General features: G+C 36.9%; 1 protein-coding gene and 1 non-coding gene across 4 annotated transcripts in view; one reads left to right on the top strand and one right to left on the bottom strand.

Moving 5' to 3' along the window:
• The window catches only part of LOC117990052 (furin-like protease 2), a 298,563-nt gene that overhangs the window by 59,997 nt on the left and 214,314 nt on the right, over positions 1 to 24,252 (bottom strand). For all 3 annotated transcript variants that reach the window (XM_034977494.2, XM_034977492.2, XM_069504393.1), the window contains exon 2: positions 22,056 to 22,335. In XM_034977494.2, coding sequence (XP_034833385.1) covers positions 22,056 to 22,217 — 162 coding nt within the window. In that variant the 5' untranslated portion in view covers positions 22,218 to 22,335. The remainder of the gene's footprint in view (positions 1 to 22,055; positions 22,336 to 24,252) is intronic.
• TRNAS-GCU (transfer RNA serine (anticodon GCU)) lies at positions 741 to 822 on the top strand. Its single transcript has one exon. It is a non-coding gene; the product is annotated as a tRNA-Ser (tRNA).

Raw genomic sequence — 24,252 nt, forward strand, 5'->3', positions numbered from 1 at the left:
ACAAACCAGATCGATTTGCATAAATATGTTGCCATCGATTACGGACATTTTGTACAGGGAAGCGGCCGCGCACGTAATTATGAGAGGCTGACGAACAAAACGGTATAATTACAAGTGTGATCAAAATACTTTCGGTTTTAATCCACACTTTTTTGGCCAACTGAATACAAATTTGAACTTATTCCAAACAAGATGTTCTAAAGCTGCGCTAAAATTAAATCTCAAATAATTCGTCACTTCGGTCACTAAATACATCAATTCTAAGCAAAACGGCCTAAAACTATGCTAAAATCGATTCTAAAGTTCGTGATTTCGATCACCCATATACAAACTTGAACTATTTCCTACGTTTCTAAGCAAACGACGTAAACAGTTGAGTCCAAAGTTCTTCCAGTTTTTTGCTCCTTAGTTTTGCTAAGTGTTTTTGCTAACAGCGGATGCCTACGTCATAATAGCTATCTGCATGCCAAATTTCAGCCCGATCCGTCCAGTAGTTTGAGCTGTGCGTTGATAGATCAGTCAGTCAGTCAGTCAGTCACCTTTTCCTTTTATATATTTAGATTACGGTTTTAATTTGTTGTTGATATTTAAAAACAAGTCAAACAACTAATATCGTTTTTATTTCACATAAATTTGCTAAACCGCATAGACGCGCATATTTTACATCTGTTCAAACACGCAAATTAAGATACGAGAAAGTAAGGTCGAAGTCGTTGCAATATTTCGAAGAGCCTCCACATGACGAGGTGGCCGAGAGGTTAAGGCGTTGGACTGCTAATCCAATGTGCTCTGCACGCGTGGGTTCGAATCCCATCCTCGTCGATAATCTTTTTTTAAATAATTTTTCTTAATTTTTTAATTAATTTCATAGTTAACTCCATTTTTTTGTAGAATTCTTTAATATTTTTTTTCATTGTAAAAATACATGAAGAAGGGGCATCATACCGATGGTTTACAACAGTTGCACTATGTAATTACATAATTATTATCGATTTTGCAGGAGAACTCTTTGTTATGACTAGCACAAAAAGAGTTAAGCATTCACTGATGAAACTGTAGGTATACCTACAGTTAGAATTTTTTTAAAGATCTAATACCTAATGAAAACCACGGCCCAATAATACCTATTCGATATTTAAGATATTTAATCCAAAATTATGTAGTTAGTGCAAACATGCCTAGCACAAAAATAGTTATCAAGCGTCACTTTTTTCGTATTAATAGTTAGTATTCTGTGATGAAACGGTATAGCTATAGTTTGAAATGTTTCTGAAGATCTAATAAAATGAGAGGGAGCAGCAACGGCCTAATAATTTTCAATATAAATATATAAATATTCGATTATTACGTAGTTAGTGCAGTTATGACTGGCACAAAAATAGTTAGAAGAGCGTTGCTTCTTTACGTATAGTCCGTACAAAATGACAACACACTCACCATTTTAACTCTACATTGTGTCAACTGTCATGTCAAAAGTACGATTTTAGTCCTAATTTTATAGGTGAACCATACTTTTGACATGACAGTTGACACATAGAGTTCAAAATGCGAGTGAGAACGTAAAAATGCATTATAGCTAGCTGCTCCGGCGAACTTCGTACCGCCTAACAATAGATTATTTTTCAGGATTTTTTTTTCTAATTTTTCTCTCCATAAGAACCATCCTCGTACTTCAAGAAATATTTTTTAAAAAGAATTAGCGAAATCGGTTCAGCTGTTCTCGAGATTTGCGATCAGCAACACATTTAGCGATTCATTTTTATATATAGAGATGAAACGGTATACTTATATTGTTAGAAATGTTTTTGAAGATCTAATAATGGAAGGGACCTTTAAGACGCAGCCACGGCCCAATAATTTTGTTTAAATTAAGCCAACAAGTTGACTGGATGTTCATTGTTTGTTTTTATTAGATTCCCTTTGTAAGAGCGCCACTCAGGATAAATTGAGTGAGATAAGCAACCTTTCAAGTTATAAAGCCTAATTGCCGACCACTGTTGTTAGGCTTGCGTATAATTTGATTGTGAGTCTTCCTCCAATCTTCCGCATTATATTGAGCTGATAGATTGTGTACCTATGAAAAATGTCAGACCTTTTCATCCCCGTAGGAAGGTAGAAAGGAACTACATAGCAAGTTTTCAAAAGTCATTGTTGCCCTACTGAACTCTCTGAGGACCTTCTTTTTAACAGTCCAAGTACTACATTTCATAGGTAAAGTTCGCTGCGAAGTTCGTTATCTACAGTACAATTAAAACTTACAGATAAAACCTGATCCTGGGCTATTAACCGCCGCGCTGTAATTAAGTTTGTCGCGGAAATTACTACACGCGATGTTCACAGAAGTTTACACAGCTTAGCTATCATACAGTTCAGGAGACATGCGTTTTATTTTATTTATTTACTAGCTTATTCGAATTTGTCCGCGTGGACCAAACAAATTTCAAACCCCTGTTTTACCCCTTTACGAATTGAATTTTCAAAAATCCTTTCTTAGCGGACGTCAATGTCATAATAGCTACCTGCATGCCAAATTTCAGCCTGATCCGTCCAGTAGTTTGAGCTGTACGTTGACAGATCAGTCAGTCAGTCAGTCACCTTTTCCGTTTATACATAGATATATATTTAGATGATCACTTCATTATTTCCACAAACTTGATCTTAACTACTTACATACTTATCATCTCACAGTGTCCTCAAGTTTTCAGATTGTGTCAAGGTTATTTGAAATGCTTGCTTAACTCAATCATGACGTCCATTCCAACCAAAAAGCCAATATGTCATTTCTCGTTCAAAGAGCTGCAAAGCATTGTAATATGAGCCTTTGAAATTAGTTTCGATAGCTGCAAAAGTGTCGCTACTAGATGGCATAAACACTAAACAGTCGCTTCAGTACTGAGTGAACATACATATTATCACAAATTTCGTCACTGGCAACAAGCGAACCGTAGCTTAGTGGTCAGAGCGTCGCGCGTCGGGCACGATCCCAGGAGACGCGGGTTTGATTCCTGCCGGTCCGCAATGTTTCATATACAATTTAAAATTATTTAGAAATTTCCATGTAGTATAGGTAAAAAAATTAGATTTATAGCAATTTCCACACTGTATGATCGCTAAACTACGATAATTATTTATTAGTAACGACACTTATCGTGGGAAAATTACTTATCTACACGCTATATCCACAGTTTATTTACACATGACATGACAGTTTGAACATAAAAACGGCAGTCACTATTTATTTTCTAAAGGGTTTAAAGCTCAAGTACTCGTAAATATAATTACCGATGATAGTTTTAATAGATAACATTGATGAGTAGGTATCAGCACATCAGTATTTTATTACAGCTGGTGTTGTAAAAAAATTATAGATAACTAGCTTCTGCCCGCGACTTCGTCCGCGTGGACTATACAAATTTCAAACCTCTATTTTATTTCAAAGAATTTTCAAAATCCTTTCTTAACGGATGTTTACGTCATAATAGCTATCTGCATGCCAAACTTCAGCCCGATGCTTCCAGTAGTTTGTGCAGTGCGTTGATAGATCAGTCAGTCAGTCAGTCAGTCAGTCAGTCACCTTTTCCTTTTATATATTTAGAAGACATCTGATCCTTGGCAACGTATGAAATGGCACCTATCATGTTTAAAAAGTCATCCAAAGTAGGTATACGCTCTATAGATCTCCTAACATTTAACATTCCAAGTCCAAACTTCATGGTTTCCTCGTCTCGACAACTCGAGGCAACCTCACTAAAGCATTTTAGTATTCTTAGACCAGGCTCGTATGTTAGACCAGGAAACGGTATAAGAAAAAGTGACAATATCAAGTCGTTATTATTTACCTACTAGGACCTACATATACCACTCGTCAATAAATAAAATCTAATCCACCTAACCTATTTCAGTATGCACGGAACATGTTACAGGCAAAATAATATCGAGCACCTATTCGCACGCAGGTACCGCCGCTGCGTACTATTTAACACCTGTTATTTCACACGCTACTACCCCATATACCGGTATGAATAAGTAATATAATCGGTTACCGGTATATATACCTGTAGGTATAGTGTATAGTGTACCTATACGTGCGAATAATAGAACCGACTGAATTAAACCGTTGGAGTGTACGTGAATAATAAATTCGTTACCGAAATTCTCTTTATTTTTTTCTGCTCTACAAAAAGCATTTATTTCACGCGATCATATTTCATTACCTTATCAATGTAGACTAAGAGATGGTGAACAATTAATTGCCACCAAAGTTTCTTACAACGATATTACAAAAATAACTTAACAAAAATTTTCAGCAGGAAGAATTTAAGCAACGAATTTAGTCCGCTTAATTTTTACAATTTTTTAAATTAAGTGGAAGCCTAAGTGCTTGAATAAAAAAATATTTTTAAGTAAATACACCAACTTTGCTATTTTGTTGTCACAGGCAAAACTGATTGAAATAGTTGAAAAAAATACTCAAACGAATCTGACACCAGCTCAAAGACTATTAGAGATACGCAATAAATAACGTTTTTCGCGTAAAAGAAATTTATTTTCGCGTTTTAATGTTACAGTATATACCTACATTACAATAATATAATATAGAGTGGTGCTTCGAAGTGATATTTCTTGAGAAGACTTCGGTATTCTGTTAGCATTAAATCATATTTTGGTAATAAATAAATGTAATAAAGGATCTCCCCTTGGAACATAAAATGACAATAATAAATAATGCTCTAAAAGTCTAGAATTTCGAATCACACTGCTATAAGGCAGAGTGAACAAGAGTGGAAGCACTCCTGAGGCTGAATCGATGATATGTCAAATATGGTGACAAAATCAAAGAAAAAAAGGGCTACCTAGGTCAAAATATGTACTAACATTTGACCCCTGCCAGTGCCATCGAAGCCTCGACGTTTTGTTTGTTAAAAGTTCCCTAACTGACGTGAACTGTGTCTCAACTAAAAGGGTGAAAATCCGAATAGGGTTGCGTAGTTCCGTTTAGATCCGTATTCCGTTGGACTGTTATCTTGCCCATGCGTGATAAGTTGGATTGGGAAGGATTTTCCCGATCAACTTATTGTTAAGGGTTTTTTTTAAATCGAATTGAAGATATTTTTTTAAACTGCATCATTTTATAATTAAACGGTAATGATTTTTAAAAATATTAAACATTATCAGGTATTATGTATGCATAATTTACATTTTGAGAATATTATAGTAATGTAACTAATGTAATTAATAGTAATGTATTAACGACAGAGGAATGTGCAGTGCTCAGACAAGCCGCCAAGCGCTTACGAGCACGAAGAAACCAATATTGTGTTTTTTGTGTGGAAAAAAAAAGTAAGGGCATATTATTTATTATGTTTGCCCCAATTCAAATATAGCATAAAAATTGTATTATAATATTACAAAATATAAAATAATTAGACGATTTTCTACAGTTTTAAGCTTCTCTAAAATATTGACCTGTTTTTGAAAAAGGTCTTCATTTAGTTACTAGAGAAATTATATTTCATCAACTTCTATTATTTGAAAGTTTACGTAGGTACATATAACCTAGAAACTAAAGTGACTCAATTAACAATTTATTTGTTTTGAAGGAGTCGTTCGAAAATAATATATATGTTTTATTAGTTTAAATACCATTTTCAGAGAGAAAACTTTAGTAGAATATTCATTTGTTAAGTAGAACTTTGGAATAATATTATCTAAACCTAACAAACTAAAAATATCCGGAATATGCTAGAACTGAGAAGTCTACAGTAACGAAATAACTAGGTCATACCACCATCTATGGAATTAGTTTAGATGGAGATAGCTTCTTGTAATGCCTTCGAGCGTAATTGAAGTCAAAATTCAGTTACGTGACATGCGCTTGGGTAAATATTAAAGCGAGCCTAAACTAAACTAAACCAAACTGGGAAATGTAGGTGTTACAGACGATACCCGCAGGGTGTACGAAGTTGACAATGCCCGGCAAATGTCAACTTTGCCTCTGGGCGGAGTTCTGAAATATCAATAAGAGCAGCCATACACGGACTTTTCATGACTGACCGCTAAACCATTGATCTCTCGGGGTTCTTGCTAGGTTCAACTTTAGCGACAATTACCGGGAAATGTTGACTTTGTTCACCCTGCGGAAATAACCCGTAACATCCAAAGAAGGTCTCTATATCTTCGGATATCGTTCCGGGTAAACTTTAAAGTTACCAGCCTAGAAGCGATATTGAAATTGGGTTCTTCGAATAAACTGTCGATTGAGTTTCCAATTGGTAGAGTTTTCAGAAAACTTATCTCGTAGGCATTACTTGTATGTATTGATGATGATATACATAGGTATATTTCAAGATAGAATTCAAGCACCGAAACAATTACGTAAGAGTAAAATGGACCTAAAGAACCTTACTTTAAAATTAAAAAATTTTGTAGCACCGATTTTAATTTCGTAAGATTACCGCTTGCAGCGCTTGTTGTACCTAGATGTATGAACGCATTTGAGCTTCATGGCTATTCAAGATACATTCTGTGTTTCGTTGTCTTCTAGTGTGTACTATTATTATGTCCATTGCCATTTAACAATCAATGATGCATGCCCGGTCATAATATGATGTTTGCCAAGTCCTAGACCTAAAACCTAGGTCTACTTAATAGTTATTATTTTGTTCTGTATTATTATTATGATTTATTTTACATATTTCAGTGTTTCAGGCTGTATGTTCCAAAATGAATTAAAGGATAAATCAACGTAATCACTTGATAAATAATAATATGGGATATAATAATATTTTTATATCCCAATCCCAAGCATCTAACAAGTTTCATAAAACAACACAACAAAAAAAGTTGCCCTAATAAAAATCTGCCCGAACGACGGTAACTGCAAAAGTTTGTAATTAAAAATTGTGCTTTGTTCTTAACTTAAACGACAACGAGCGACTTGGAGTATTCAGGCTACCAGACCTTTATCTTAGTTAAATACTACAAAACAGCTTTTATTGTAAACCATTTTAGTTCATAAGATTGTCAGCGTAGAGTTTAAATTCGTCTGCACAAGGTTTTTCAACAATTCCCATAATATAATGTAGGTCTGTTTCCACACGTGGCAGAAGAAATCGTGTAAATTAGTTTTGTGTTTAGAAATTGCGCAAACAGAGAAAATCCCACTTCTGATTCATTAAATAAACATTTTAAGAGCCTTACAAATAATGCTCTTTTGTGTTATTTACGAGCAGAGTAAATGAGTAAATAATATCAAGGTTCAAGAGTTTTGCGTCTCAAATTTATTTTTCTTTAGCTGATTTAAAAGGTAAATAAGTTGCTTTCCTCTGAAATGCGTTAGCGACGTGCAATGTATAGTACGCGACAGGTCGAGATAGCAATCGGGGTGGGGACGCCTCGCACACCCGCACAGCCCCCGCGCTAACCCGGAGGGATAGCGCGTGTGACGTGCTTCCCCTCGCCTCATATCCCGATTACCATCATGACCTGACACCTGTCGCGTACTATAGATAGCAAAGGATGTGCCAACCATTAATGTCATGACAGACGGGCTGTATTTGGACAGCTGTATTTGGTAGTTTGGGAGTTTATATTTTCTAACTGGTCTCTGGTCTGGTCTGGTGAGAGGCTACGGCCGTAGCTAGTAGCTACCCTACAGGAAAAGCCGTGTCGCCAAGCGATTAAGCGTTCCGGTGCGATACCGCCTATAGGCGGTATCGCACCGGAACGCTAAATCGCTTTCTATAGAAACCGAGAAGGGGTTAGATGCTTTAATGAAACTGCCACACCCCTTCCAGGTTAGCCGGCTACCATCTTAGACTGCATCTTCACTTACCACCAGGTGATATCCCAGTCAAGGTTTAACTTATACAATAAAGGAACATTGACAAAATGGCACCGACCCATTGGTCCTAAAATGTTTATTTAGCACCAATACAACCTCAGAGACGTCTGGATTTCAAACGGGTCGTTAAAGAGATGGCGCTGATTTATTTGGTTCCAAAACCGTGAAAAATTTTGTTTGCTTGGGCATATCTTGTCATTTATATCGATGTACAGGAATAAAAATTTAAAAAAAGTGTGTTCTCTATTTGGATACCATATTATGGCAACCTTATCCACATACCTTTCACTCCAAGTCCACGGTCAAAACCTCAAGGGGAAAAGGTCCGGGGCGTACTTCCGTCCCGTCCCCGGGACGGCCTTTATTACGACTTTATTTGGTACAATGAAAATCATATTCAACGTCGCACATAACGTATACACACATGATAAATGAACCGCAAAGGGTACGGTACAGTCCCTGGGAACCTCTGATATCATCAAAGATACCGGTATGGAAGAACCTAGTACCTACAGCTTCATATGGAAAAAAGATATCTAAATATATAAAATGAAAAGGTGACTGACTGACTGACTGACTGACTGACTGATCTATCAACGCACAGCTCAAACTACTGGACGGATCGGGCTGAAATTTGGCATGCAGATAGCTATTATAACGTAAACATCCGCTAAGAAAGGATTTTTGAAAATTCAACCCCTAAGGCGGTGAAATAGGGGTTTGTGTCAACGCGATAGGATTGAGTTTTGCTCGATTCCACTGGAGAGTGTGATTTTTAATAAAAGACGCGTGCACTCTCTTTGAAACTTTAATTGTCACTAGGATGATGCAATAATGCAATGAAAAGTTGCACCATATATATACTACTCTTTTACAACATCATATTATATTTAGACATTCCGCCCGCCAAAGGACTCAGTCCTTTCAGAATACAACACTAAATATAATACATATATCAATAACTCAGTAAACAACTTGAAACAAGAAGTATCTATGTGGACTGTATATCAATGGTTTTCAAAGTAAGTATATGGTAAGTACTAAATACCTATAAAGTTTATACAATTTTACATTAGAATTAAGTTAAACACACACCTTAGATTTAAGTATAAGTACCTACCTACACAGATTATTAGTTAGAAGTATGCATAAGTACCTAAGTACATTGTATTAAGCAAATAATCATTTAGGCCATAATATAGACAGTTTGTAAGTATCTAGTACCTAAGTGATCATTTTACTTTCATATAGATAATTTAGATATCAAATAGCCTTAAATTTTAGTTCATAAGTACTCAGTTATATGTAAATTAGCTCTTAGACATAATTGATACCTAATTTTTAAAGTAAATTAATTTAACATAAGTTTTTAGTCCTAAGAATTAGAACATAATACAAGAACCCTTGTAGCATTATTATGAAACAAGTTTGACTGATCACCATACCAATTTATACAAAGAATTATGCTTTTACAACTCATTTTTATACTAAATAATGATAATTAGTGCTAAATTTTATAAGAAATATTGGTGTGCTGATCAAAGTAAGTCGAAGACAGTACTCATATCTTAAGCCTATGATTACATCAATAATGTACAAAGTTATATAGTATACTTATAGAATCAACTCATATAATGTACAAGAAACTCTGTTCTTTGTGTTTTTTAATAATAAAGAAGTTAAGAATCACAATCTTGTTTTGTTATTTTACAAATTCTGTTGACAGGTCTTTTATAGACACCATTTTTACATTTAACTGTAACTACACGAGTAATATTGTCTGGCCCAACGTGTTTTTGTATTATTCTACCTAGTAACCACTTACAAGGTGGCATGTGATCCTCCATTAAAATAACTATGTCATCGATTTCTGGATCAGGAGTTTTTGTATTCCATTTGTATCTAAGATTGAGGTTGACAAGATATTCCTTGTACCATCTGTTCCAGAAATCGGCAACCATCTTTTGCGTGAGCCTCCATCTATCTAAATTTGATATTTTACATTGAATATAATCTTCATCAGGGATATTTATTAGAGTTCACCTATCAGAAAGTTGCCAGGTGTCAGCGGGAGGGGGTCCTCCGGATCATCACTTAACAAAGTTATGGGTTTTAAATTTAAGTAAACTTCCACTTGTGCTAACACTGTAGCAAGCTCCTCATATGTTAGTGTAGTGTCTCCTATTACTTTTAAATTACTTACTTATACTATACTTTACTACTTTACTACTTTATTTATTACTTTTAAAAAATGGCCTTTTGTGCTACACACCATGGTTTCTTGAATGTCTGATGCATGTAACCCACTCTTGGTAGGTTTTGCTTGGGCCTTTGCACTTAGAATCCAATATTTTGATCTCATATAGCTCATCATTATTTGAGGACCTCTATGCTTAGTTCTCTGATGTGTATCTACAATTAGTAACCTGCTAAGATGGCTCTTAGCTGGCAAAATTATAGGATGCTGTACATCAAACTCCACTTGAGATTTTTGGATATGCCCGCCGATTCTTAGGATCCCATTTTGATCCAAAATGGGACAAAGCTTGCGCAGCTGACTCCTTTTGGGTATGCACCCTTGAAATGTTAATTGCTTTATTTCTTCGTTGAATGCAATAGCTTGAACTTGTTTGATGCAATTATCTAAAGTCTCATTCATTTCCCTCAGTGTAACAATTTTACTAAAAGTTGGACGTTTTTCTTTTGGTAATTTTAAATTTAAAATTCTTCTGCAGTATGACATTATTCTCAACATTCTTGATAGAGCTGAATATTTATTCCAAATAAGATCCTCCTCGGTATGTGATAAAGCAATTAACAAACTCACCCTTTCCTCTTCATGTGTATCTTCAATTTCAGAAATGTTTCTGAATGTATCTAGTGTAAGTAAACAGGTTGGCCCTTTCCACCATAACTCGTGATTCCACAATTCTGCAGCATTCAATCCTCGTGAGGGGCAATCAGCTGGATTAGTACCTGTAGTGACATGACCCCACTGCTTATAATCTAGTATGTTTAATATATCTGAAACTCTGTTACTAACAAATGTATTGCATCGACTCGGCCCAGCCTTTAACCAAGCTAGAACTATCATTAAATCTGTTATTCTATTCCAACTCACTCCCAATATCTTGACTAGACTGTTATTAGCCTTAAGTGTAATCGAATCATCATCTCTTTTATTTTGTCCAATGTAGGTTAGTAGCGTATCATCATTGCTGCACCATTTCTGAAGTTGAAATCCACCTAAAGTCATTAATTTATTCATTTCTTCATAAATCTGTAAGGCCTCTTCACGACTATCACAGCCGGTCAGTAAGTCATCCATAATAATCTCTTTTTGTAATCTCGGCTGCAATAGGATACTTTGTTTTTTCATCATCAGCTAATCTTTGTAGAGTTTTCACTGCCAGATATGGTGCACATGCAGTTCCAAATGTTAATCTCAACAGTCTAAAATGAATTACAGGTTTATCAGGTGAGGATCTCCACAGTAATCTCTGAAAGTTTGTATCTTCCTCAGCTACACGTATCATTCGATACATTTTCACAATGTCTGCAGCAAGACATACCTTATGCACCCTCCATCTCATTAGTATATGTCGCAAATCTTGTTGCAGTTTAGGCCCAACAAGTAGGCAGTCGTTTAGAGAGACACCGTTGACTCCGTCCTTACACGAGGCATCATAAACCACACGTACCTTAGATGTAGTCTTGTCTTCTCTCAAAACGGCGTGGTGAGGAAGGTATACTGCCTTAGGATTATCTACCTCCTTAGCATCAACTTCTATCATGTGATTTAAATTTATGTACTCATCCATCACCTGTGTATATTCTCCTTTAAGTTGCTCATTCTTCTTTAATTTTCTTTCTAAAATCTCTAATCTCTTACCTGCTATTTCTCTTGAATTTCCATATTGACACTCTGGCTCTTCATTTTTAAATGGCAATTTCACAATGTATCTTCCTTCTTCATCTCTAACGGTTGTGGAATTGTAGTATTCTTCACATCTTTCCTCTTCCCTTGATAGTTTCTTCACTATACTATTAGGCTCATTTTCCAACTCCCAAAATTGTTTTAGTATCTCATCCTCTTTAACGTTGATATGTAGACTTGTAAAATATCTCCTCGCTGAAGTTGACTCCTCTGACATCTTCCCTGATAGTACCCAGCCAAGAATTGTTTTCTGAGCTAATAAGTTTTCTTGCGGGTGTTTTATGATGCCCTCTAACAATATATCACTATATACTTCAGCTCCAAGAAGAATATCTATTCTTCCTGGTGTTGTGTATCCTGGGTCCGCTAACTCTAGATTCTCTAACTCTGACCACTCAGGAGTGCTAAGGTTAGTAGTGGGTAACAGTGTTGTTAGTGAACGCAATACATATGCATTTACACAGACTGAAGCTCTGGGATTGTGGCGTGATTCCACGATGAGTGAAACCATGTGTTTGATTCTCGTTTGCCCTTCTCCCACACCTGACACCCAACCACTGACTGATTTACGCGTTAAATTAAGAAACTGTACAGTTGATTCTGAAATGAAACTCGCTTGTGAACCCTGGTCTAATAAAACTCTCACTACTCGCTTACAGCCATTTTTAGTTCTAACAAATACATTCGCAGTCGCTAATAATACATTATTTGTTACATGCTTACTAGAAAAGTTACTTACAATATGTGTGTCGTTAGAGTTTGACAAATTTTGCACCTCGCTCATAGTACCTGTCCGAGTTGTTTCAGCCACTTTTGCATTCTCATCCTTCTGCTCTTTCTCTTCCTTTTCAAAATGGAGAAGTGAGTGATGTCGTCTTCCACACCGTCTGCAGTTTGCTATTCTTCTGCATTTATAGACTGAATGAGAAGGAGAAAGGCAGTTGAAACATAAACGGTTCCTCTGTACAAAGTCCTGTCTCTCTTTGGTCGGTATTTCACTAAATCTCTTGCACCTAAAAATGTAATGATTATTAATGTTACAAAACGCGCACTTTTGATCACTCTTTACACTATCTTCGTCAACGCTGACATGGAACGCCTTGGGTTTAGCCGGAGGTGTCCACCGTTTCCCTGCCTTGCTGGTCTCTACCATCTCTAAAGCTCTGAATCTTGCCTCTAAGAAATCCTTTAATTGCTCCCATGTTGGTAACTCATCGTCGCCCTTGCTGAGATCTTGTTCCCATAGTTTGACACTTTCTGTGTCTAATTTTGACACTACCACATAATTTATGAACAGATCCCAGGTCTCTGTCTTGACTCCTTGGCTTTTTAATGATTTTATACACATTGAGGTGGTGTCGACTATGTTTTTGATGGCAGATGCAGACTCTATACTTATCACTTTTTGACCAAAAAGAATTTTCAAAATTTCATTACAATTATATCTTTTGTTGTTGTATCTTTTGATTAGTTGACTCCATGCCTCTAGGTAGTTGGCGTCCGTTGTAGGCAGATTGCGTAACATTAACTCAGGTTCGCCTTTTAGGTTACTTTTCAAATAGTGTAATTTTTGTACAGGTGTTAATCGTTTGTTTTCATGTATTAATGTGCAAAATAGATCATAAAAAGTCTGCCATTCCTCGTACTTTCCATTAAATATCGGTAATTGAATGACAGGTAACTTAACCTCATTGATTGATTTCTCTGTAGTTGGCTGTGTAGTTGTTGTCTCTAAACAATGAGGCTGCAAGTTTTCTTTTAACACGGTCTTATATTGTAAGTATAAATCCTCAAAAATCTCGTACGTGTTGTCCTTAAGATAACTCACGGTGACAGATTTGTCCAGACGACTCGCTTTGTAAATGATGTTTTTATGCCCTTCCGTGAACTCTTTCCATAATTGTTCCAATATTTCGAGGCGTGACTCAATATATGACTGTCTTAATCTCTCCTTCGGTGACTTTTTGAAGTTTTTATCGGAGCGCCTCAAGTTTTCTAACAACTCGTTTTGGTATGCGATCAACTCTTCCATTGTGGTACGTGTATAGGTTATGCGTAGTTAATTACGGTGAACAAACTCAACTCAAATAAACGTAATTAACTTAACTTTACACGTTGTATAATAACTCAATCCTTGTTTTAAATCTCACTCGCGTGTTTTTTATACTTTTAATCGCAATAAACTGACATTTACTTTGCAATTTCGTTTCACGGAACAACGTGGCGAACTTCATACAAAAAAACTGCCGTTCGGTCACGTAGGCACTAGGACTTCGCTCGGTCGCCGGCCGTAAGATCCGTTCGATTGGACCATATGTCAACGCGATAGGATTGAGTTTTGCTCGATTCCACTGGAGAGTGTGATTTTTAATAAAAGACGCGTGCACTCTCTTTGAAACTTTAATTGTCACTAGGATGATGCAATAATGCAATGAAAAGTTGCACCATATATATACTACTCTTTTACAACATCATATTATATTTAGACAGTTTGAAATTTGTGTAGTCCACGCGGACGAAGTTGCGAGCATAAGCTAGTACCTAATAAGTATGGACTAGGAAAATTATTAGGTACTAATTTTGCAGAAAGATTTTTTGCAGTGGAGTTTGCCCACAGAAGGGAAAATTGAAACTATGAAATAACAGTGGGGTTTCCTTTGGCCAACTGGAAAGGATCCGCGTAGAGATTTTTTTTTTTGGATTTTCAAATTGTAGAATCAATAGGTACTCATCCCGTAATCGCCCAACGCGCGTAAAGAGTTTTCCCTTCTAAAATACTTGAGTTTTACAAGATACCAGGCTGAAAAAAAAACTACGATATCGATAAGTTCTAACATCCCATAAGTCAAAATCAGCAACTCGAAAAAACTTTCATTTCCTGAAGTTTGGATTGTTTGATGGATAATATACTGTTATTTTTAGGGTTCCGTACCTCAAAAGGAAAAACGGAACCTTTATAGGATCACTTTGTTGTCTGCCTGTCTGTCCGTCTGTCTGAGCGCGGGCGATCCCTCCACACTTTGCAAAGCCTCACATAAGGAATATTTTGTCTTATATTAAGTTACTAATTCAGTTATTTTTATCTCTTAGGGCTATCTTAGTGCTGTATCATCAGACGTAATAGGTAAAGTTAAAAATTACACTGAGTGTGTATTTCTATTGCCACTTTAACAATTAACAACAAATAATAAAAAAACCAAGATGGCGAATTTCAAAATGCGCCGCCATGCAAATTTAAAAATTAAGAAGTACGTGTTATAGCTTATATACGATGGTACGGAACCGAGGTGGAGAAAGTAAAACGACTATAAATAATAATATTTATGCCAGTTATAAATGAAGAGTATAGCTAAAAGCTACAGTGTATATCGCAGGGAGCATCTGGCATATTTGCTGCTTATTGCGAGGCACAAAGAATCCGACAACTCTATCCCTCTATCCGTTGACACATACCTCCATTACCTAGTTCCCGAGGCGGCGCATTTTTCATAGCCGTTCGAGAACACCTGTCACCGTCCGCCTTTCACCGGAATATTACATTATGTGTCTCAATTCTCAAAGGAGGCGCCGGCGACGCCTGCAGTGCGGGCGGACCCTCCACACTTTGCGAAGCCTCGTCGAAGACTTCCACATAAGGAATACTTTTGTGCTATATTAAGTGCTAATGTATTTTTATAATTTTTATAATAGTGTTTTACCTACACTTCAAGGAAATTTCTAAATAATTTTATAACTATTTAGAAATTTCTCTCGTTTTAAATGCTTTTTTACTATATTTCCTTGAAGTGTAGGTAAAAACACTATCATATGATCATAAGAATTACAAAAATATAGTAAAAAAGCAAAATTATGTCATTTCTCGTTCAATGAGCTGCATTTTGAAAGTAGTTTCGATAACTGCAAAGTATCGCCACTAGATGGCATTAATAGTCGCTTCAGTACTAAGTGAACATACACAGTATCACAAATTTCGTCATTGGCAGTAAGCCGTAAGCGAAACCGTGGCCTAGCGGTCATGCTATTTTTCTTTGATGATTTCACGTTCCCCTTGCCTAATGGCAAATTAAACTTAATAGTTACTTACTTAATTAAACTTGATCTGTTTAACTAACTATCTTTAATAAAACAATGTAAACATTAACGTAACGTCCGTTCGTAGATCTGAATTATTATTATGAACTTACGCGTCTAAATTTTTAGTTAATTACGTACAGTTTACCTTATTAGTTATTACGTATTGTGAAATTATATCCATACTCATATTATAAATGCGAAAGTGTGTCTGTCTGTCTGCTAGCTTTTCACGGCTCATCCATTCAACCAATTTCGATGAAAGGTACAGAGATAGCTTGCATCCCGGGGAAGGACATAGGCTACTTTTTATCCCGTAAAATCAAAGAGTTACCGCGGGATTTTTAAAATCCTTAATCCACGCGGACGAAGTTGCGGGCATCATCTAGTTTGACATAATATTGTCGATTTAGGATCAAATCGACAGTTCCCTCACTGTAGTTTACTCTGATACTACCTTAACCTATGTATAATTCAATGATAGTAATAACATAGACTACGAGCAATGATAATAGACTATTGTGCGTGCAACGAAGCGGAAACGTTTCATACTAAACAATAGTCAATACGCTCACAGCTGTTTAATGTTTCTCTTCTATATCATAACGACGAATATTATTATCACTGACGTATCGCGTTACTAAAAATAACAATGGAATAAATTGTAGGGGCGTAACCATGGCGCAACACTTTTCCTTTGTTAGAGATACATCAGTTTTTATCTTTATTCTTTACAATCTTTTTTTTATTTTTTTTATATATTATCTAACCGTGACTTTAACGCCCTCGGCGTCGCGGAAGTTTTCGCATTCATTCAGCTAGGTACCTTGTAACAAAACGTCGAGGTTTCGACGTCACTGGCAGGCGTCAAATGTTCCTAAATTTGACCTATGAATAAGTAGCCTATTTTTCTTTGATTTTTAGGTCACCCATAGCCTAATATTTGACATATCGTCGATTCAGGATCAAACCGAGATTTCGCACACTCTAGTATTGTCAAGTGTCATTACCTTATACTTGATACGACCACCAGCCCACGCTAAAATATATAAATCCTCTTTATTCCCTATCCCCTGGGAATTTCGAAAAATGCGGCCTTAATCCATGTCTACATTATAAAAGAAACCTCTGTACAAAATTTCAGCTTTCTAGGTCAGGATTTAGGACTTTCCTTTTTACCCCGCTGCGCCACGCAAAAGAGTGGTTATGTGTTCATCTGTCTTAATAATTCAATGTAATTAAATATCCGACCTTATTATTGAAAGAAAGAAAGAAAATACGTTTATTTACCAAACTGTGATACACATCACATCTTAAAACCAAGAGCTGGTTATTCCGGCGCTTCTTCCACCTGAGCATAAGCCCAACGCGCTTCAAGCAAAAGAAGCGCCGGAACAAACTGTCATGAATGGCACAACCCAAAAATGGGTCCCAGCTCAACATTATGCTCTATGTCTTGTTGCACAGCTTGTGCAACAAGCACAAGAACATACAGCGCTGATTTTCAGCTAGTAGGTACCCTGAACCGGCCTACCTAAGGAAACTATTGCCTACTCCTTTCTATTCCATACTTAATCCATACTAATATTATAAATGCGAAAGTGTGTCTGTCTGTCTGTCTGCTAGCTTTTCACGGCTCAACCGTTCAACCGATTTTGATGAAATTTGGTACAGAGTTAGCTTATATCCCGGGGAAGGACATAGGCTACTATTCATCCCGGAAAATTTATGAGTTCCCACGGGATTTTTAAAAACCGAAATCCACGCGGACGACGTCGCGGCCATCATCTAGTAGGTAATAGTTTTCAATATTAAACCGAAAAATGTATTATCAAGCCACTTTCGCGATCAAAAGCATGCCACATTTTTAAAATCTACTCTAAACAAAGGAAGCTTCCCGCGAAAAATTCGATACAGGTACCTCATCCGTAAAAGTTTGTAATTAAAAATTGCGCTTTTGTTCTAAACTTTAACGACAACGAGCCACCGCTGAAAGTATTCAGAAGGCTTCCAGAACCCGACCTTTATCTTACTTAGCCATATAACAAAACATGTTAAATTCTAAGTTCATAATATTTTAGACCGTAAGACTAAAAATGCAAAGCTCTAAATCCCGTCAGAATGTTTGCTTCGAGAGTTCCATTTACCGAATAACACGTATCTACTGTAGAGAAAATGTACAAATAAGTTTTTCAAAATAATGGTATGAAATGTGCACATTTCATACCCTGTAGATTGGTTCGAAAGTTAAAGTTCCCGGACAGTATTACAAATGTCCAGAAAAGTACCTGAGTACGAAATTTAATTTCATATCATAAATTTGAATTTGGAATAATGTTTGTTCCTCACAACTGTCCAGAAAAGTAACTAAGTATGATAAGTATAATATATGATAAGTTTTTTTTTCAATCCCGTCGCAAAACGGATCAACGTGATTTTTTTGTACGGGCATAGTTAAAGACCTGGAAAGTGACATAGGCAACTTTTTATCCTGGAAAATCAACGAGTTTCCAGGGGATTTTTAAAAACCTAAATCCACGCGGACGAATTCGCAGACATCAGCTAGTTAGATACGGATAGATTAAACATGTTCAAAAAATAAAATACCAAATCATTTGTTCGCGTCTGGCGTTAATTTCATTTTTAACCGACTTCAAAAAAAGGAGGAGGTTCTCAATTCGTCGGAATCTTTTTTTTTTTTTTATGTATGTTCCCCGATTACTCAAAAACGCCTGGACCGATTTTGAAAATTCTTTTTTTGTTTGAAAGGGTATACTTCAAAGTTGGTCCCATTTCAATTTGGTGAAGATCTGATGAACATCTTCGAAGATAGATACTGGAACTCCTCAACGGATAAGAGTAAATTGCTCGCGATCAGTGTAATAGCTTAGTAAACAGTAGATTTTTAACCAGTCATAGCATAATTCCATGGGGCCACTAAAAATTGTGAAATAAAAATTTTTTACAAAAAAAATAAAAACCGACTTCGTTACATAAACACTAAAAATTGAAAAATAATTTAATTTATTACCGAATATATTATGTATACAAGAGTTAATATAGTTCCATAATAATATTTTTTGGGGCCGGTGCCAATGAGGTGCCATTGTGGAGTCCCATAAAAATATGAAGTCTAGACGATTCGCGCAGCTAAAGCTAATTGGCACCGGCACCAAAAAGTATTATTATGGAACTATATTAACTCTTGTATACATAATATATTCAGTAATAAATTAAATTATTTTTCAATTTTTAGTGTTTATGTAACGAAGTCGGTTTTTATTTTTTTTGTATATTGAATCAAAGTAGTTCCCAAAATCTTTTCCATATCCATTAATTTCTATAAAGCACAATGTGTCCCGAAGTCCACGGGCCAAACCCCGCAGGGAGGGTCCGCGCTTCCTTCCGTCCCGAACACCCTTTTACTACGTCTTTATTCAGCACAATAGGAATCATATTTAACATCACATACAAGTAGAATTTATTACAATAATATGCTCGTAATTTATGGAGCGAAAAGGGTAGATAAACTCTTGGTAACTTACGATAAGAAAACAACTCGGATCTCCTTGACTCGTGAACCAAATTCTAGCCATTTAATCTAAATGCATTCTTCAATACTAATATTATAATCCACTAGCTGATGCCCACGACTTCGTCCGCGTGGATTTAGATTTTGGGTTCCGTTTTGTCTCTTTGATTTTCCGGGATAAAAATTAGCCTATGTCACTCTCCAGGTCTTTAACTATATCCATGCAAAAAATCACGTCAATCGGTTGCTCCGTTGCGACGTGATTGAAGGACAAACAAACCAACAAACCAATAAACCAACAAACAAACACACTTTCGCATTTATAATATGGGTATGGGTACTGATATGGGTACTGATTCTTCCATATCCACTAATAATTTAAATCCGAAAGTGTGTCTATATACACTACGCATAATATCTACGTCATAATATGTCATAAGCCATCATACAAATAGTTCTATGACTATTTCGAAACGTATTTTTCAGGATTCGGATCAGTTGTGTGCGTAACCGCCCTAAGAGAACTTAAGGGCAGGAGGATCATGTCGTATGTACTTACCTATAATATTTATATATAGAAACAAAAACAACGTGACAAGATTATTTTATGCAATTAGTCTGTTTAAGAAACCTCTTTGTTTTTGTCTACTCACGCAATTCTTCTAATTAGTGTACAAAAATGGACACAAAAGCCCACAAATCTGATTACGCGTAGGGGACAAAGGTTTTGCCAAAGCGGAGTAATTATCTCGGGTGTCGTCGAATTAATCGGATTAGCGAATGTTCACGAGCTATGTGACGCATTCGCACGAACACCAAGATATTGAAACGTTACATCCGCAACAGAGCGGACAAAGCGAGAAAAACTTCCTTGGATGTCCCCTATGTTACCCGGTCCAGGATACATTATTGTTTAACTACATTGTATAAGCTAGGCTATATCAGAGTAAATATGTCGGGGTGTCGTCGAATTAATCGGATTAGCGAATGTTTACGAGCTATGTGACGCATTCGCACGAACACCAAGACATTGACACGTTACATTTGTAACAGATCGGGCAAAGCAAGAACTTCTTAGTTCTTAGCATGTCCTCTATGATGTTACTTTTTACAGGGTGGGTACTCTTCCTAGCATGTCTCCTAGTTTATATGTATGTCCATCTGTCTGTCTATAATAGCCATGTCATAAATCTAAATATATAAAAGGAAAAGGTGACTCACTGATCTATCAACGCACAGCTCAAACTACTGGACGGATCGGGCCGAAATGCAGATAGCTATTATTACGTAGGCATCCGCTAAGAAAGGATTTTTGAAAATTCAACCCCTAAGAGGATGAAATAGGGGTTTGAAATTTGTGTAGTCCACGCGGACGAAGTAGAGAGCATAAGCTAGTAAATTTTAAGAGCTGTAAGGTTGCTATGGAACTACCTTATGCGTCGTGACACTCATTTGACCTGCAGTTTTCAAAACGCCGCTGTCTGAATCGTGGTGCGTTTGACCAAGCTAAGGCGTATTCCAACTTCTGTCGTGTACATATTATACTATCCCATACTTGAGGCGTAACCGCATAAATATCAATGATTTCAACACCAGCTATGTCATTCGAAATTTCCTAATCAGCCGTTCTACCGTTTAAGTATCTCTGTACGGACGTCACTCTCACTACAATAGCTCGTTCCTGATTGGCAAGTAGGGACATGTCGGCAAATGAATTTAATGCTAAGCACATCAGTGTACTCCATTAAGCCGTGTTAAGTAGGCCCGTGGATATTGAGCCACCGGGCCGCGTTCATTAATCATGTACTAGATGGATATGCATACTACATGATCCATACTAATATTATGAATGCGAAAGTGTGTCTGTCTGTCTGTATGTCTACGGATGTGCTGGGAAAAGCTAGCAAAGCTTTTCTCAGCACATCCGTTTAACCGATTTTGATCAAACACCATAGCCTATTATTTGACATAATATTGTCGATTCCGTATCAAACCGAGAGTTACCTCACTCTAGTTCACTCTGCCCCTACCTTAAAACGAAACAAACTTACAACATATGAAACATCCTAACAAAAGCTTAGGACAAGATTTAGACATAGAAAGCTTTCAATTCTTTGTCTTTATAACAAAGAGTAGAGGAGACACACACATGCAGTTTATACAATAATACATATTTCACACAGAGACCGGATAATGCGCTAGGAAATGTTTGAAATGTGATCCGCGAGAGGTTTATTCCTATAGGAGAAACAGGAAAAGGCACTGAGCTATTTTCCCAGCTTCCGACAACATTGAATTCTAGTTGGCCTACAGAAGCTTTTATTTGTCTCGAGTCTATTTTTGAAGGTGCTTCCATAGGTGTTTGTGTGCAATGTTTATACGAAGTAACTCCTTTATTGAGCTACGCTTTGAACTCAATACGCGCACGCGCCGCCAGAATCCAGCGGCTGCCTGCGACTTGTTTGGGGAGGCTGTTTGAGAATTATTGTGCATGAAAAACCGACACTGCTAGTCGACCAACTGGCTTCATAACGCCCTTCCAGCATCAGTTTTCCCCTCTAGTTTTAGTACCTTTAAGTCAAGAGTGAATAGGCATATTCTAGGCAAACGCGCTCCACTGCATCATCTGATTGCAGCCAAGCGCTAGTCTATAAATTTTAAAAAAAACATACCTGGCCATGGTTGACGAAGCCGTGCCGCCTCGCGATGTCATCGACGTGCTCGACGCCGCCCGGCACTCTCACAGCGAAGTGGTTGTGGTAGTACGTCTCGGGTACACTCGCGCACACCCCCAGCGCGGCCAGCAGCGCCAGCGCACGCCATGTCAGCACCATGACGGATCAACTATCACAACATTAGCGAACACCGCACCAAGCACTTCACCACTCAGCTGTACCGACGCGTCGACACTAAAGTCCGAAACACTGCAACTTTTTGCATCCCTTGGAACACCTGTAACAACAGAAGACTCAGGTTAAAAGTTGTTATAGAAACAACACGCAATCACTACTAATATTCTAAATATGTAAAACGATAAGCTCACTGACTGACTGATCTATCAACGCACAGCTCAAACTATTGGACCGATCGGGCTGAAATTTTGCATGCAGGTAGGTATTGTGACGTAGACATCCGCTACGAAAGGATTTTTCAAAATTCAACTCCTAAGGGGCCAAATCACGTGGACGAATTCGCGAGCATAATCTAGTTTGTATTTGTTCATTAGTTTGTTGGTTTGTATGACGCCGCAACGGAGCGACAAATGGAGGTGATATTTTGCATGGATGTAATTAAACATCACGGAGACTGGAAAGTGACATAGACTGCTTTTTTCCACGGGAAATCAAAGAGTTCCCACAGGATTCTCGTAATCTTAAAACATAGCATCATCTAGTAGGTATGTCTATAAAATTAATGCTAGAGTCACGCTCTCCGTATAGCTTTTTTTCCTGTAACAATTAGGAAACACTACATGAAAGCAGTTTTGTCCATCGTCATTTATATCAGAGCCATTTTTAATATAGTACTAGCTGCCCCGGTGAACTACGTACCGCCTAACAGTCGATTCTTTTTCAGGATTTTTTTAAAATTTCTCTCAGTAAGAACCATCCCCGTACTTTAAGGAATATTGTAAAAAAGAATTAGCGAAATCGGTTCAGCTGTTCTCGAGATTTGCGATCAGCAACACATTCAGCGATTTATTTTTATATAAATAGAGATTTGAGCGCTAAATAATATTATGAAGTTTAGTAAAATAGTGAAACTTCAAGACGAGAAGAAAAAACATTTTGTATTCAATTTCATGTAAAACTAAATTTGCTTCACAACAATTTAAAAGGAAATCTACTCATCTTTACGACATAATTAATAATAAATTAAATATTAATCCACTATCATTTCATAAATGCAAAAAAGTTCGCCTGTCACAAGTAGATATACTGGTAGCAATACTAGTCACTTACTAGGATGGTCCTAATTTCTACGCACTATCTAAAATTGTTTTACTGAAATAAATATTTTTGATTTTTTTGATTTGATTTGATGAAGTAAGATATCTAGCCCCATGGATGTCGTTGTTCCAGCATGATGTAACAAAAATAATCTTACACTTTGCATTAATAAAACAGTTTATAATCGCTCTCAATCAAAGAGAGAGCGTTGGGGATATAAAAATTTAATAAAAGGGTCTCTTCCGTAGCGGACGCCCCGCTTTTACGGACTCATTTTTAACGTTCGAGATCCCCATAAATTTAAAAGGAATTTAGGTCACGATATACTTGCGGGAGCTGTCGTGCGACGTGGCAAATCACCCGCCAGATACGAAACGCAATAAGCGGACGCACAAATGCGTACAAGTTAACAAATCAGCCAAGTGCGAGTCGGACTCGCACACGAAGGTTTCCGACCATCGTAATAGAAATCTCAAACCAGTACAGTAAAACTGTATTGCCCCAACAGCTGTACAACACTGCAAGTTAATGGCGGACAGCGCCATCTGCATATAATTTTGTAAACATTTTTTTTTGTGAATTTTTTTTTTGTGTCATGTAACCAAAAATTCACATATCTCAGATTTTTTTCCTTTACTTTTACTATAAGATCTACCTACCTGCCAAAGAAGACACTAGGACAATGGAAAGTACCCTGTAGGTTTTGAGTCCCTTTTTTTTACATACACGACAGACAGACAACAAAGTCATCCTATGAGGGTTCCTTTTTTCCTTTTGAGGTACGGAACCCTAACAATTCAGGGGAAATCCCGAGATAATCCAGATAAGCCACGCGGGCAAAGTATGAAAGGCCTGACCGTGAATATATCAAAAATATTCATGAAATTTTATTTGGGAACTCGACGACCGCTACCAGTTA

Source organism: Maniola hyperantus, chromosome 17 (genome assembly GCF_902806685.2).
Source record: "Maniola hyperantus chromosome 17, iAphHyp1.2, whole genome shotgun sequence".
In the NCBI taxonomy this organism is placed as follows: domain Eukaryota; kingdom Metazoa; phylum Arthropoda; class Insecta; order Lepidoptera; family Nymphalidae; genus Maniola; species Maniola hyperantus.